The sequence below is a fragment of the Macaca fascicularis genome, chromosome 17 (genome assembly GCF_037993035.2).
Source record: "Macaca fascicularis isolate 582-1 chromosome 17, T2T-MFA8v1.1".
In the NCBI taxonomy this organism is placed as follows: Eukaryota; Metazoa; Chordata; class Mammalia; order Primates; family Cercopithecidae; genus Macaca; species Macaca fascicularis.
The window spans coordinates 104,044,173-104,060,622 of NC_088391.1; the positions used below are offsets into that span (position 1 = coordinate 104,044,173).

The following is a 16,450-nucleotide window of genomic DNA, read 5'->3' on the forward strand; positions in this document are numbered from 1 at the left end:
AGCAGCCCGTGGCCTTCAGCAAGAGCAGGTTTGCTTGTTTGGGAGAATGTTCTCATTTCAGTTTTCTGAAAGGGTTAGAGTTGCTAACTGGAAGAGAGACTTGTTCTTGGTGAACGAGAAGTGTATTTGTAACTAATTGGGTTTTAAACTCCATCAGGTTGCCAACACCCTCACTCCCCACTGTTTGCCTCCCGGAGCTGTGAGCATCCTTAGGTGACAAACCCACACCAACATGGTTTTTGTAATTTCCCTGACTTGCAATTGAGACTTTTAGAATGAGATTTTTAAGGAAGTGTTTGGTTTAATTTTTCTCCCATATCAGGAAACACATGATTTTTTTTTTCATACAATAAGAGTAACTTTAATGTATTTTATGTTTACAACATAGGAATTGCAATTTTAAAAGCAAGAATTCAGAATGTCATTAGTGTAAGCCGTGTTTCATATCAGTGCATTAATAGTTGTTGTATTAATGTGGGCAGTTCATATTGAAGTGTAGAAAAATAAATTATAATAAGAAAGTGATGTCTACACAGGAGAAGACGAATTGTTTTTACAACCTGGTAAATTAGAGTTGCTGCCTTGGCGTTCCCATGTTAGCTGGACATTCTTATAGTAGCAAATTCCATTTAAAAACTGTAAGAATTCAAGAAGGAAGAACTGATACTCGCGAGCAGGCCCTTCACTGTGGGCACTTCTCTGGAGTTCCCACACTGACAACACTGTTGCTGCTCTAAACCACTTTGGGTATGATTTGGCAGGGAGCTGAGGAGCAAGGGAAGCCCAACCATGAGGGCGTCCATGAGCGACACCGCAGGCTGTGCCCAGGACCCCTGCGCAAACCATTTCACTTCTCAATCTTGAGTTTGAACTCCACTTTCCCTTCATACGGGTCGTGAGGATTGTCGAAGGTCACGTGCTCTGCCATGACCTTGCACACAATGGCGACCTCAGCGTTCCAGGGGACATTGAGGAGCTTCGCGGCCACCAGAGGGTTGCTGTAGTGAGGCTGAAGTGGGAGTGAGGAAAGGACAGGTGTTTCAAAAATCTCTGAAGTTAAGGAGAGAAAACTAAGCAAGGGAAGTGTCAACAGTCAGGTTGGTGCAGAGGAGCAGCTCGTTTGTGTAAGACTGGTCGTGACCGAATGCATGCCCTGGAATTTGCTGAGATAACATCCCCTCATGTAAGAATGGAGAGCAACGGTCTTTAGGGGACAGACAATACCAGGAGTAAATTCAGCTACAAACTCTTATGATGATGAACATAAAAATGAAACAGGAAAAGCACGTGACGTGGAGGAAAGTCTCTGAAGTGGATATGCAGTTGTTTTAGAGGATCTGGGAAGTAGAAAAATTAGGCTGGGCACAGTGGCTCATGCCTGTAATCCTAGCACTTTGGGAGGCTGAGGCAGGCTGAGTGCTTCAGCCCAGGAGTTCAAGACCACCCTGGGCAACATACTGAGACCCTTTTCTCTACAAAAAATACAAAAATTAGCTGGGCATGGTGTTGTGTGCCTGTGGTCCCAGCTACTCCAGAGGCTGAGGCAGGAGGATCACTTGAGCCCAGGAGGTTGAGGCTGTAGTGAGCTAAGATTGCACCGCTGCAATCCACCCTGGATGACAGAGCAAGATTCTGTCTCCAAAAAAAAAAAAAAAAGGTAGAACAATTAGAGTTGTATTTTCATGTTGTATGAAAGGAATGTTTCCAAGTAGATACAAGAACCTGGGCTTGGGAAACACGCAGACTGTTCACTTTTGTTTCATTTTTATACATGAAGGTGCTTATTGCTTTCCTTTGGCCAAGTGTGAGAGGGAAGTGTGAAAGGAAGGAACCTACCTGGGCTTTTTTCCCATAATAAGGGAAGTAGTGCAGACTGAAGGTGCCGTTGGGAGGGTAGTACTCGACCTGCAGCGGCTGGCCGAGCTCGCGGGGCTGGTCCTGGGGAGGAGAGGCCACTGTCTGAGTCTGGTGGGAGCTGGTGTGTGCCCACATCTGTGTGTTGCATTTGTGTGCATGTGTGCACATGTGCACTGTGTAGGTGCTTGCATAAATGCTTTATTGCATAATTAGCATAAATCAGATGCAATCTTTATACTCAGTGTTGAGATCTCAGCAAGGATATGATTTGTTAGCATGCAAAATGCCCAGTGACCCCTCAATGTGTGCTTCTAACAACTTGAAGTGTTGGAAGGATGATGTAGGTGGGTGAAGCTGGGAGTCTGCTTGCTTGTCCACACTCGAGGATGGCCACTGTTCAGTGGCATGTGCTGCTTTGCCACAACTGGGTTACAAGTTGGTGTGAGAGGGACAAGTGAACACATGTTTTTGTGAGATTGGGGCCCTCTCATTTCAGAAGCACAGACTTGCTCAGTGGGTAGCTCAGGGTCATCAACAAACAGCTGAAGGGTGCTTTGGATCTGTTAGAATCTCAGGAGCCACGGTGTGGCCCAAATAAATTGAAAAAGGAAAAGCAAACCCCCGTAGCCCACACGGAAAGTGGAGGCTTCGAGGGAAGTGAGGTTCCCTCAGACACCCGAGTGGGAAGGCTCCACGCAGTAATGGAACCATGCTGTGAAACCTTTGCCTTTGGGTGTAATGGTGGAAGCAAACCTTAGAAAACATTTAATTTAAAAAATTTAGTTTTAAAAAATGTTGACTTAAAAAGCGGAATTAGCCTGAGATCAATGCCAACTCTTAGCAGTCTGTATACTAAACACAAACAACTGTAGCTGCTGGCAAGCTGGAATATTTTTGTAAAGAAGCACATAAAAAGAACAGAACTGGTAGATGTACATTGGTCTTTCCACATGGCCACCAAGCATTTTGAAACGTGCTGGTGATATGCTACTCAGATGCGTTTGGAAGCAAAATGATGAGAAAACAGCATCGTGTTTCCCTTGCTGGGTTTTTAACCCCCATGGTGGAACTCGCTGTGCTGATGGTTCGGTGGTGTTTACATCTGGCTTACGGGGCCGAGGCCTACATTCCTGGAGAGAACCAGGTGGGCCATGCCCAGCGTGAACCAGCACGACCCTGACAAGCTCCTTTCCTGGGGCAGCCCTGCCCACCGTGCGGCCATACTCACCAGGAAGGCGCAGTCCACTCTGGGGGCCGAGCCGTTGCTGGGGAGGAACTTGACAATCTAGAAGGGAAAAGCTTGAGTGTGTCTGCTCCCCACCCCCACCACCATGTGAGGTGCAGCAGCACCCACCCGTGGAGCTGGGACCTGGCCAGCCCCAGCCTGGGCTTTCTGACCAGGACTGAGAAGGACCCTTGGTCTGGTTTGCGGCTTCCCTTGGAGGAATCCCCATAGGTGTCACTAACTCATCACTTGGAGCCACAGCCCTCCCCCAACCCACCCATTAGCAGGCCGCTTGGCCCAGGCTTCAGGAGGTGGCTGGCAGGTGGCAGAGCTAGGGCGGGGTGGTCTTAGCTCTCGAACTGTGTCCAGGTCTGCGGTGGAGTGCTGAAACAGAACACGGGCTGGCCTGCCTCACAGCAGGGCTGGGTCCGCCCACTGCTCTGCACAGCCATTCTGGAAAACTCTCTCTGGTCCACCTGTGCCTTCAGCCTCCTTCCTCACACCTCTTCCCTGGGCTTCTCCAGCCCCAGCCATCCCCTGCTGTGCTCCAAGGGTGGCAGCTGCCATGAGACGGGCACAGTGGCCACCACGCCCTGCTGGGACCCCCGTCACAGCCCCTCCATGCCAGCAGTGCTGAGACCCTGGCTGACAGAGGGACCCGTGAGGTGTGGAGGGCACAAGTGTACAGCCTGTTAAGTGGGAAACGAACAGCGCAGCTGCCCAGAGGCCTAGCACAGAGCTGCTGATTGGTCCATGGAGCGGTGGCCCCAAGCCCTCTGCCTGGCCAGGATCTGCCCTGCTCAAGCCTGGCTCAGGGGTCACCTCCCCATACCCCTCGAGGGGCCCCTGGTCCCATGTTGGAAGCCTCTGCTTTAGAAGGTGCTAAACCCCTCCCAGTCCTGACTCCAGAACTTGAGACCCGTTTACCTGGCCCTGGCATCTCTGGCCGCCCTGAAGGGGGCCCTGGCCTCACAGAGACCCCTGTTCACGTGTTTCCATGTGTTTTAGAGGACCAGCTATGTGCTGGTGTCTGACGAGTGGTTTTAAATTTGTGTCTAAGAGCCAAATGGGACAGGTGTGTGCCAAACCAAGGTACAGGGTGGTGAGGCCGGAGTCCTTGTCCCCGCTTGGGCAAGCCCCAGTCGGGACACATGTGCTCCTTGTGGTGGGGATGAGTGAGAGGCCCTGACCGCACTGTTGTAGTGGCGCCGGAAGGAGACCCTCAGTACTCACCCTGTTCATTTTAATAATAAAACACGGCTTTCCTTCTTCAAAGCCGAAGTTGGGATCCGCCAGGCCTGAGCAGTTCTGCAGCATATCTGCCATGAACTTGCAGGAGAACTTGGTGTGGTTGGGAGCGGAGAAACTCTCCTGGAAGAAGTACTGCTCGGAGGTGCAGTTGATGCTGTCCTCCTGGGCTGCTGGAGAGTAGCCTGCAGATGGATGCACCTGCCAGCCCTGTCCTGCTCTGGCCCTGATGCCCGGCTGCCCCCCGGGAAGGCCTTGAGCCCTGAGTGCCAGTTTCTCATAAAAAAAGTCGCAGCTGTGGAGATGTTTCACACTTTACCTGCTAGGAAGGTGTGGAGAGTCTGTGTGAGGTCTGCCCAGGTTCTGTTATCAGAGACGTTGTAGACAATTTCCAGGCCTTTCTCCCCGTAAATATCCGGCCTTAAGGTTACCCCTGGAGAGAGAGACCTTTGTGTTTAGTGTCTCCAAATGCTCACCACTTTTAAGCCATCAGTTCTGAAGTGGCTGAGGATACGCCCGAGGCTGTGGCCCAACCCTGGAGCCTCCTCGGAGTAAACTTGTCTGCAGCACAGGAAGGAAGGACCCCCAGGACAGCATGGTTAGAATGTGGCCCGGGGCCCTCCTGGGAGTTGCCCCGGCTCTGCCTGGGGTGTGAGAGGCCCTGAAACCTGGCTGGCTGCTGTGGTGGGGTTGGCGGGGGGTGGTGGCTGGCTCTTTCCACTGGGTGCCTGCTCTGTTAGGTGATGACTAATCCAGAGGCTGCAGCTGGGTTTCTATGTAAAATTGTATTTGAACACACATTAGAAAAGTCTTCACTGGTTTTGGTTAAGAACAAAAGTGGTCTAACAACATGTTAATTGTAAAACTGAATATCAGGATGCACACAGCGGGGAGTTAAACCCAGAACCGTCGACTTTCCCAACGTGAACTGTCAAATGTGCGTCCTTTACACACTCTCCTGTTTCTGTGGAAACACAGAAGATGCAGAAACGTGTGTTTGCTTCAGGTCCTTAGGACCAGCCCACCATCCACACGCCACTCGCTTCCCAGTGGCCACGCACGCTACACACTTCCACTTCCCATGCGATTGGGAGCCTCTTTTTCTGTCATTTTGCGTCAACTCACCTCATTCTTTCCATAAATGCGGTTTCATTGTGTGAAGCCTGCAGTTTGCTTAGCCGATCCCCTGTGGATGCTGCTGGCTTTATATTTGAGGCTAGGTGTTGCTGTTTTGTGGATGTTGTTAGAATAACATCTATACATGGTTTAAAACAAAAGCCTTCAGCAGGGTCTAAGGGAAAGGGAGGTTCTGCACTTGCTCTGCACACTGACGGGGACGTCTGTCCTGTGGCCTCTGACAACTCGGATGCCTATTCCTCTGTTTTTGCACCCTGCTGATGTGTAGGTGACCAGCGGGCTCTTTTCTGCTGGTCTCCCAGGTGTGCGCCTTGGAAACCGTTTCCTGTACCTCCTTGCAGAAACATTCCATGTGCATATCCGAGCGTAGGAAGTAAGTGGATGGAAAAACTTGTCTCTATAACAAAACCCTTCTGTTTCATAATTAAAACTAAAGCCAAAGTCAGATTTTATAATTTGGGGTCATTTTCCTCATGGAAAGAAACTAAGGGGCCACTTAGGCCTTGGGGCTGCTCTTAAAGCTAGTTCGGGGGCTGGGGGCCGGCCTCGGGGGCACCTGCTGGGGTGTGTGGCTCACCCTGGGGCTGCCGGGCTGGCCTCTCTGGGCTTCATTTCTGGGAAAGGCACGGGTCCCCCTGGGCATCTCCAGAGCCCAGGAGGCAGCAGCCTAGCCTGTCACATGGCATGGGGGCAGCATCTCCGGCACTTACCTGGTGACCGTAGCTGGTCTTGGTAGTCGGGTGTGTACGGGTCAACCGTCTGCATCAGCACGTAGAGGCACAGGGCGAAGAGCCCAGTCATCACCACGTAGAAGGCCACGTAGTACAGGCTGATCCACACTGCGACACAAGGCAGGCACAAAATTTACCACGTCGGCCATTTTAACACGCACAATTCGATGGCCTTGAGCGCGTCCATGATGTAGTGTGACCATCTTCCCTACCTAGTTCCAGAACATTCTCTTCCCCTAAAACAGAAACCCCGTCCCCACCGTCGCTGCACTCCCCTCCCAGCCCTGCACCACCGGCCACGTTCTGCCTCTGCGTTTGCCTGTCTCGATGTCCACGTAGGCAGAATCCTGCGACCTGAGGCCCTTGCACCCAGCTGACTTCACTCCAGCTGCTGTTCGAGATGTGTCCAAGGCTGCGCCACCATCCCAGCTCCAGCAGGAGCCAAGGGCCCTCTGAGAGGGGAGTTCTGGTTCTCCCCATCACAGAAAGGGAAACTGAGGCAGAGAGGTGAGGTCCTGCCCATGGTGACCTGTAGTGTGGCCTGGAAGCGCATGGCCGGCCCTGCTTCCACAAGGACATCAGGAAGAGGAAGGGAGGCCCTGGAGATGGCTCTTCTCAGAAGCAGGGGTATCCACGGGCACTGGCCACTCAGGGTGTGGCTTCATCTCATCTGCTTCTGAGACCCTCCTGTGAGCTTCCCCTCAGAATCAGAGCCTAACGGAGGTCACCGTCCCCGCGGCCATGGGCGGCTCCTGGACACAGGCGGCTCCTGGATGCTGTCTTGTCTCTGTAAATTCGCCTGTGTGGATCGCCGCAGGCATTTGCACGGAGACACCGCCAGGAAGAGGACGGCTGTGTGTTTGCCACGGCTTTTCTCTTTCTGGGAAGAGTCTGTAATGAACTGGGCCTCCTCCTCCTCTCCGGTGATGTGACATGGATTCTGCTTAGTGAGCTGTTCTCCAGTGACCCAAAACACAACCAAAGAGCGGGACCAAGTCAGAGAGAAGCAAGGGAGCGTGGGGCCAAGAGGCCGGAGCTCTGAGCTGTGATGAGAGGCTGTGGCCTGCGGACCGTGTGTCCTTTTCTGGGGGGGCCCCTCCTGTGAGCTGAGACAGCGCAGGTCTCTGAGCCAGGTCCCTTCAGCACCGGCTGGGCTCAGGGCTGGGTCTTGCTCACCTGGCATCCACTTTGAGTCCCTCCTTTCCCTGCCGGGCGTCCCTGGTAGCAGCATTCTCGTGTGGCGGGGGCCTGTGGCCACCAGCAGCTTGGCTTCAGTCTCCAGTTTTGGGTTTCCAGCTTCAGCAACGTGGGACCAGTGGTGGTGGAGAGGATTCTTCTCTCACTGGATCATGCCTGGCACCTCCCTGGTGCTGGCCCTGCAGGTCTCTGCCTCAGTGTTCTCAGGTCACTCCTGCTGTGGCTTCTATTTGACTTGGCCGCCTGCCCCCCAGGGACCTACGCCGTGAAGGCAGAGGTCTCCGTTTCCCCGCTGCGGGTCCTGTGGGTCTACCCTGAGGCCTGTGGTGCACAGTGGAGACGTGGGCAGTGCGTGTCTCCCCAGTGGCTGCCGACCCGCTTCATGGCGATTCTCAGCTCCACCAGGTGGCTCAGCCCTGCCTCCCAGCTAGGAGCCCGAGGTTGGCCAGGCTGGGCCCAGGCTCAAGTGGGCTGTGCGTCCTGGACTTCCTGGGCCCCCGCTTGCACCACGGTGTTCAGGGCACACTGCAGTGCACAGGGGAGGGGTTGGGAGGTGAGAGTCCCATTCCCACCAGCTCCCGGGGCCGGCCAGATGCTGCTCACTCTGCTTCTCTCACACCTGCACCTGTCCTCCCATTAGTAAACATAACGTGTCCTATTCCTTTTGTTTTTGTCATTTCACTTGAATTGTGTTTTCCCGGGGCCCTAAGACTTTCTTATACTTAAACAGAGGCCACGTCTACCAACCGGGCAGTGAGACCATTCCGGAAGGTTCTCTGTGGTCCTGCAGCCAGGAGGCGGCACGTGGGAGTCTTAGCATCTAGAATGGCTCAGAAGATGGGGCTTCCAAGGGCCTGGCCGGCAGCCCCCGGCCCAGTCCCCACCTTCAGCTCCCTCCCCAACCTGGTCTCCTGCTCTGCTGCCCCGCCTGGCCCAGGAGGCCCTTCCGCCTCCACCCCCGCCCCCGGTCCCTTCGTCTTCAAGAACGGGGTATTTGTTCTACTTCAAATGCACTGTGGCTCCAGTGGGCTCTGGTGCCCCTTGATACTGCGGAGCCTCCAGTGAGGACCGCGGCCTTCACCAGCACTGTGGTGAGTGTGAGGGGCTTGGCAGTGTGTCGCGGGTGTTCCTGCTACCTCTCAGCTACACGTACAGGTGGGACAGGCCTGGGGCTCTGCATTCCCACCTCGGCGCTGGGACCCCCAGAGCCAGGTACCATGGGGACTGAGGAGGGCCCAACCTTCCCTGGGAGCCAGGGCCAGCACCTGGCCAGACAGTGCAGCTGCATCTGAGGCTCAGGGGTCACCGGGGGAGGTGGGAGCGGGCAGGTGCTTCCTCCAGACTCTCCCGTGAGGGGTGAGGGCATTTCCCGGAACGGGTGTGGTAGTCCTGATGTAGAGGCAGATGCTTCCACCGCCTGTGTGGCCTTGGAGGCCCAGGCATCTGCTTTCCTCCCAGGAGGGCCAGGCCGCCCGCACCTCTGCGCAGCCACAGGGACAGGACCCTGCAGGGCGGACCTCACACAAGGCACAGGTGCTACAGGCTGAGGCAGGCCTGGTTTACTCCCCACCTCCGCATCTGGACGCCAGCAGGTGTCCCAGAAAGAGGGGCTGGCAGCTGCATCTCGGCAGAGCCCCGTATTCAGGTTATTGAGTGAATCTGTGTGACCAAGGAATCGCCATGACCACCTTTCACATTCTTTTAAAAATGATTCACTGGAAACATACTTTTAAAATGCTGTTGTCAGGCATATGGCTGGAATTTGGGGCCAGTCTGTGGATGCCCTCCACTGGCGTTCTGCAGTCGGGGCTCCAGGTCAACTCAGCCTTCAGGATGCTCTGGGGACCCTCACTTTCCCTGGGAGGCCAGTGAGGCCCTGGCCAAAGCCCATCCATGCCATCCGGGCAGCATCTGGGTCTCATTGTCAGGGGCCCTCTGCTCCCCTCCTCCTGAGCTCACCTGGAGGCCACGTTCTCAGAGCAGCCCCCTCCATGCACCCAACCGGCCCACCCCCTTCACGTACCCCACCGGGACAGGGTGCGGCCCAGCATCTGCCCCGTGTCCGGATTCCAGCAGTAGTGCTGGAACTCCTCCATGCGCTGTCCGCATGTCTTCTTCTCCTGCAGCGCCGCCATCGTCCCTGGCCTGGGAGCCTCCCGCCTGCTCCTTGCACCCCCTACGCCCTGACTGAGACCAGACACCCGCCTCGGCTTTATAGTTTCCTCTGCCAGAGGTCAAAGGCATGGCAGGCGAAGGATTCCAGGGAGAGTCCAGGGCCGAGTTATCAGCGCTGGCCATCGCCTCACCAAACACCAGGGGCCCAGTGCAGCCTGGCTATTGCCCCTGGGGTGGGCCAGGCCTGCGTTCCTCACCCCGCTGCTCTTGGGACGCCCTTGGCTTCAGCTTTGTCTGCTCTGATTGCAGTGAGGGCACGTTCCCGGGTGAGCAGCACTCACAGGCCCTGCCCCTTCCCTCCTCTCCTTCAGGAGAGAGATCGAGGTCAAAGCAGAGCCGGCCTGAACCCACTGTGTCCACGACCTTGGGCTGAGCCTGCTGGGGCCGCATCCCTGGCCTGGGAGGGTGTGAGGCAGGCGAGTGAGGGGTGATCGGCTCCCTGGGTCCCCAGCTGCGGCCGGCCCGATTCTGGGTCGCCCAGTGGAAGGGTGAGCCTGGCAGCTGGAGCTGGGTCAGCAGGGAACACAGGGGTCCCCGGGGGCTCCTCTGTCTCCCAGATTCACTCAGAGCAGCAATATCCTCTTAGATCCCCAGAGGGCAGTGGCATGGAGGGCCCTTTAGGATTTTTTGTCTCTATGGAGGAATTCATAAATATAAGCCCTTAAATCTAGAGGACCCTGAAATGAAGTGCACAGGAGCCCTGAGCATCTGCTGAACACAGATTCAGCCCAGCGAGTCCTGGGGGCCCCACACTGCATTTCTAACAGTGCTGGTGGGAGGGAGTAAGGCAAGGTCCAGGTGGGGAGTGCTCAGCCTAGGCAGCACCTCGGGGTCACCGGGGGGTCTGGGCAGTGCATTGGGGTCACAGGGCCGGGGCAGGGACCATGAAGTCATTACTGGCCACTTCCGCCCGGGGATTCTGCCTGAGCCCCTCGCCCATGGGGCCGAGCACCAGGACATGGAGGGCTCCCAGGCAGTCTTGTTGTGCGGGGCACTACAGAATCCCGGCTTGGAGGTTCGCTGTTGGAGACGGGGGTCCTGGATGTCGGATGCCATTGCTGCCTGCTGGCTGCAGCGCCCATCTCTGCAGGGGGTGACGGGAATGCAGGGCAAATGGAACGTGCTCAGAGGCCTTCTGACAAATATGAATCGAAGTCAACTGAAATGATGAGCCCTGTGCGTCCAGAATTACATGCAGAGTTTCCCACACTGTCACCTCTAGGCCGTCCCTTTCAGGGACCCGTGTAACCAAATTCATTTCTTAGAAGAAAGAAAAACCCTGAAGGCATTATGCTGCTTTAATTTTTTAGGATAATTTAGAGTTTGCAAAATAATTGCCCTAAAATTCAAATGGAATGACATCATTTTAACCTGGATTCGTATAATTTCTTTTCTTTTTTTTAATTTCTAATTTTTATTTCTTTTATTTTTTGGTAAAGATGGGGTCTCCCTATGTTGCCCAGACTGGTTAGAACTCTTGAGTTCAAGGGATCCTCCCAAAGTGTTAGGATTACAGGTGTGAGTCACTGCACCCAGCCATAATTTCTTAATGGACCCATCCTACGCATTTTCTTTAACATTGTACTCATTTCTGACTTTGGAATGTTAGGGCAATAAAAACACAGGGTCTGGCAGTAGACCACAGTCTAATCATTCACAGCCTGTGGCCCTGGGACCCCAGAGTGCCAGGGGTCTGACAACACCGGTATGCAGCAGCTGCTGTCTGTGAAGTATATAGATGCTCTTGAAATGAACAAAGTGTGAATTCTTTCTAAGCATCTTTGAATTTAGTCTTCCTAATGTAGTCTCTGAATTTCCAGAAGCAGGTACATGTGCTGAACTGTACACGTTATCAGAATGACCTTCTTCTGGACACATGCGTGTAGGGAGGACGGCCAGAGACCTTGGTAGAGGGCAGTTTCCCCAGAGCTTGCTCTGAAAACATAGAACTAGGTGCTCCATACAAATTGGGTGCCAGACAATGAGGGGGGCCCAGAATCCCACCCACATCTGGTAGCCACTGGTCACCCCTCTCTCCCCCCACCTGAGTGGTGTCAGACACAGCCTAGTGGAAAGTTAGGACTGTGGCCACCACACGGTGACAAGGCCACCACCCACTGTGGTGTCGGTGGAGACCATATGGAGAGCCAGGACTCCTACCCACCCACCCACAGTCCTCAGGAGCCCACGCAAAGGTTTCCAGTGGGAAACCTACACTTCTAGCCCCACATGGTGTTAAGCTGAAGCCTCTCCCTTCTGCTGCTGAAGTGGGGTCAGAGAAAGCCAATAAAAAGAGGAGGATTAAGTAATATGAAAACATCTGGGTTTCAGTAGATAACCACTCATCACACAAAGAATGAGGAAGATTTTAAGATGCATTAATACAAAGCTGGGTGTTTTGGCTCATGCCTGTTATCCCAGAGCATTGGGAGGCTGGGGTGAGAGGATCATTTCAGACCAGGAGCTCCAGACCAGCCCGGGCATCTCTGCTAAAAAAATTTAAAAATTCTAAAAATGAATTAAAAAAGACAATATATGCCAACATCAAGGTGACAGAGATGTTAGAATTAGCTGCCAAAAATTTTAAAACAGCCATGATAAAAATGCTTGAGTAGCAATTACAAACAAGCCTGAAACAAATGAAAAATTAGAAAGCTGCAAAATATGGAAAGCAAACTGATAGAACTAAAAGTAGAAATAAACAAATCCACAATTATAGTTGGAGATCTCAATACTCCTCTCTTAACAATTGATAGAATAACCAAATAGAAAATTAGCATGGATATAGAAGAACTCAACATCATCAAACCAACAGGATGTCATTGACATTCGTAGAATACTCAACAGAGAATACATGTACTTTTTAAGTCCCTATGAAATATGTATCAAGATAGGCCATACCTTGGGCCATAAAGGAAGTCTTAGCAAATTTAAAGAATTTAAATCATACAGAGTGTTCTCCAATCAAAATGGAATCAAATTAGATATTAATAACAAAGATAACAGAAAAACCTCCAAATATGAAAACTGAACAACATCCTTCTAGTACTCATGAGTCAAAAAGGAAGTTTCAAGGGAAATTTTAAAAATACATGGAACTGAATGAAGAAAAAATACAACATATAAAAACTCAAGGGACATAGCTAAAGCAGTATTAAGAGGAAAATTTATAGCACTAAAAATGCATATTTTAGAAAAGAAGACAAGTCTCAAAAAAACCTAAGCTCTCATCTCACAAACCTAGAAAAAGAAAAGCAAGTAAAACAAAGCAAAAGCGAGCAAGCAAACCACAACAACAACAACAAAAAAACAAGCAGAAGGAAGAAATTAAAAGATAAGAACAGAAACTGATGAACTTGAAAATGCAAAAGCAATCGAGAGTACTGGTTCTTTGAAAATATAAATAAAATTAATAAATCTGTAGCTAGAGAGAAGGCTGAGATAACTGATAGCAGGAATAAAATAGGAGCTATCACTACAGACCCTGCAAATATCAAAAAGATAAGGAAGGAAATACTACACGCAATTCTACATACATAAACTTTACAACTTAGATAATGGTCTGCTTCATCAAAAATCACAACTCACCCAATTTCTAATAGATAATGTAAATAGCCTGTAACTATTAAGAAAATTGAATTAATTATTTAAAATCTCCCAATAAAGAAACCTTTAGGCCCAGATGATTTCATGGGATAATGCTACCAAACATTTAATAAAGAATTAACACCAATTCCTCACCATATTTTGGAAAATAGAAGAAGAGGAAATATTTTCCAACTCATAAGACCAGTGTTACCTTTATACCAAAATCAGACAAGGATAGTTCAAAAAAAAGAACACTACAGATCAGTATCCCTCATGAATATAGATGCAAAAACCATAAACAAAATATTGGTAAATTAAATCCAACGAAGTATGAAAAGCAAACGCCATGACCAAGTGGGATGTATTCCAGGAATACAAGGCTAGTTCAGGATTCAAAACCCAATCAGTGTGATCCACCACATTACCAAGCTGAAGAAAAACCACACAATCATATCAATCAGTGTAGAAAAAGCATTTGATGAAATTCAGCTTCCATGTGACAAAAGCTCTCAGCAAACCAAGAGTAGAAGGAAGCCTGTTCAACTTGATTAAAAGCACTGACAAAAAACCCACAGCTAACAGTATGCCCAATGGTGAAAGATGAAACGTTTTTTTACCCCAAGACCGAGAACAAGGCTCCCTCATTTTTATCCAACATTGTACTGGAAGTTCTAGCTAGAGCAATGAACAAGAAGAGGACATAAAAAGCATGAATGTCAGAAAGGAAGAAATAAAACTGTCCTTATTTGCAGATAACATGAATGCTTATGTAGAAAATCGCAAAGAATCCATAACAAAACTCCTACAGCTCATAAGGGAGTTTAGCAAGGTCTCAGGATATGAGATGAGGGCGAAGAAATCCACTGTACGTCTATATAGTAGCAATAGGCATATGGATACCAAAATTAAAAACACAATACCATTTATGATTGCTCAACACCAAGAGGAATATTTAGGTGCTAATCTAACACGACATGTACAGGACTTGCATGCTGAAACCCATGTAATAGTGATGAAAGAAATAGAGTTTGAATAAATGGAGACACACACCATGTTTATAGTGTGGAAGACTCAACATAACAAAGAGATCAGTCTCCCCAGATTGATATATGGGTGCAACATAATTCCTATCAAAATCCAGGCACAATGTTTTTGGTAGATACATACAAGATTATTCTAAAATTTATATACAAAAGCAAAGGAACTAGAATAAGTAAATATTTTCTTGCATATTTTGAACATAGCATTTTTTTAAACATTTTTTGAAAAATTTTTTGAAAAACAAGAATAAGATGGGAAGACTCAGTCTACTGAATTTCAAAGCTTATTATGTAGCTATGGTACTCAGGATTGTAGGGTATGGTCAGAGGGAGACACATAGATCAATGGAACAGAAGAGAAAATCCAGAGGTAGACCCACACAATATGTGCAACTGATTTCTGACAAAGGTGCAAAAGGAATTCAATGAAGCAAAAATAGCCTTTTCAACAAACAGTGCTGGAGCTACTGGATATCCATTGGCCAAAGTGGGAGGAAAAAGACCCTCAACCTCTTAAACCTTCTACAAAAATTAACCCAAAGTAGATATGAACATAAATGTAAATTGTAAAACTATAAAACTTTTTTTCTTGAGAAAATCTTCAAGATCTGGGGCTGGACAACACCAAAAGCACAATCCATAATATTTATATTCAACAAAATTGAAAACTTCTGCTCTGTGAAAGCCCATATAGAAAGGAGGCAAAGACAAGCTGTCAGTGGGAGAGGATATTCAAAAACCGTGTGTCTGACAAAGGACTAGTATCTGATATTGATAGAATCTCAAGACTCAGGAAAGCAAACAATCCAGTTGTTACATGGTCAAAAGATGTGAAGAGACATGTCACCCAAAAGCACACACAGGTGGCAATCCACACATGGAAAGGTGTTCGACCACCATTAGGGAAATGTAAGTTACAACCGTAAGGGAATACCCCACACCTACCAGGAGAGCCAAGATAAAAGACCGTGGCAGCGCTAAACTCTGGGGAGGATCCTGAGGAAGGAGCTGCTCCCCCATGGCTGGTGGGAATGTAAAATGGCATGGCCACTCCAGAAAACAGCTTGCCAGTTTCTTCGAAACTAAATGTGCAATTACTGTGTGCCCCAGCAACCAGCAACGACACTTTTGGGCATTGACCCCAGAGAAATAGAAACATATTCACACAAAGGCCTACACAGATGTTTGTAGCAGCTTTATAGCTAAACACAGGAGATGACCCAGGGGTCCTTCAACCGGTGAACGGCGAAACAGACCGTGACACCCTCTGTGGAGCACAACTCAGAGACGAGCAGGAGGGCATGGCTAACACCTGGAGAACGGTGCAGAGTGAGAAACGCAGATCCTGAAAAGCTACGTAGTGTCTGACTCCATTCATATAACGTTCTTGGAGAAGTCGTGGTTGCCGGGCGTTGAGGAGGGCGGGCTGGAGGAACGTGGGTGCATCTGCAAGTGGCACAGGAGGGTCCCGTGGATGGAGGCGGCCTTTGTCTCAACTGTATGGATGTCAATATCTTTGCTACTTGGCAAGAGTCATCATTACAGGAGACGGAGTTAAGGATACACAGGATCTCTCTGGATTGTTTCTTAACACTGCATGTAAATCCACAACTATCACAGAATAAAGAGTTTAAAAAGGGATTTCCAGGGCCAAATGAATTTGGGGAACGACATACTTTACTTCTCTTTGAGAACCATGTTCACCCTGAAATCACTGAATAAGCTCTGTGATGGGCATGTTTAACATATTTTTAACTTTGTTTATTTAACATATTTAACTTTATTTCACCGAACGCTTCCCAACATGAGTGCAGGTGGAACAGCCCCCAGTCCAACAGGAAGCCGTCCTCCTCAGACCCCGCATCTCTGCAGCATCAGCACCACCTGTGAGCTTGTTACAGGTGCACAGTCTTGGACCGCCCAGCCACTAAAGCAGAATCTTTATTCCAGCAAGGTCTCCGGGCGATTCGTGTGTGTAGCTGTTTGAGGCATGGCCTAGGATAGGCCGGGAGACATCAGCAGAGACGGCTTCACTTCACAAAGCACCACAGTTGCCCCACTGAGTGAGCAGGCAGGAAGGAGTTAATGTGATTGGCCCAAGGTCACCGCTGTGAAGGGCAGGGCTGGGCCCGTGCAGGGCTCCTGGCGGACGATGGGATATCACTCACCTCAAATATTTACTCGTGATCCACCTGCCAAAGCCCTCGGGAGGCCGTGGGGACATCAGCTCAGTCCGCAGGCCCTCTCTTCAG

At 50.2% G+C, this 16,450-nt stretch overlaps 1 protein-coding gene across 1 annotated transcript; it reads right to left on the minus strand.

Moving 5' to 3' along the window:
• Positions 1-738: 738 nt before the first annotated feature.
• On the minus strand, positions 739-9,580 carry ATP4B (ATPase H+/K+ transporting subunit beta). The gene is made up of 7 exons (XM_005586320.5): positions 9,419-9,580; positions 6,178-6,306; positions 4,650-4,763; positions 4,316-4,515; positions 3,086-3,142; positions 1,837-1,938; positions 739-1,009 (listed from the first exon to the last, which is right to left on the minus strand). Exons 1-7 carry the CDS (start codon positions 9,528-9,530, stop codon positions 848-850), a joined length of 876 nt encoding a protein of 291 aa, XP_005586377.1. The 5' UTR covers positions 9,531-9,580; the 3' UTR covers positions 739-847.
• Positions 9,581-16,450: the final 6,870 nt, after the last annotated feature.

Bases quoted from the DNA above. Each gene is read 5' to 3' on its own strand.
- ATP4B (XM_005586320.5), bottom strand. From the start codon at position 9,530: ATGGCGGCGCTGCAGGAGAAGAAGACATGCGGACAGCGCATGGAGGAG. The intron at 1,939-3,085 runs GTGAGTATGGCC...TCTCCTCCCCAG, and splicing joins GAGTGGACTGCGCCTTCCTG to GACCAGCCCCGCGAGCTCGG. The intron at 1,010-1,836 runs GTAGGTTCCTTC...CTCCCACTTCAG, and splicing joins ATTATGGGAAAAAAGCCCAG to CCTCACTACAGCAACCCTCT.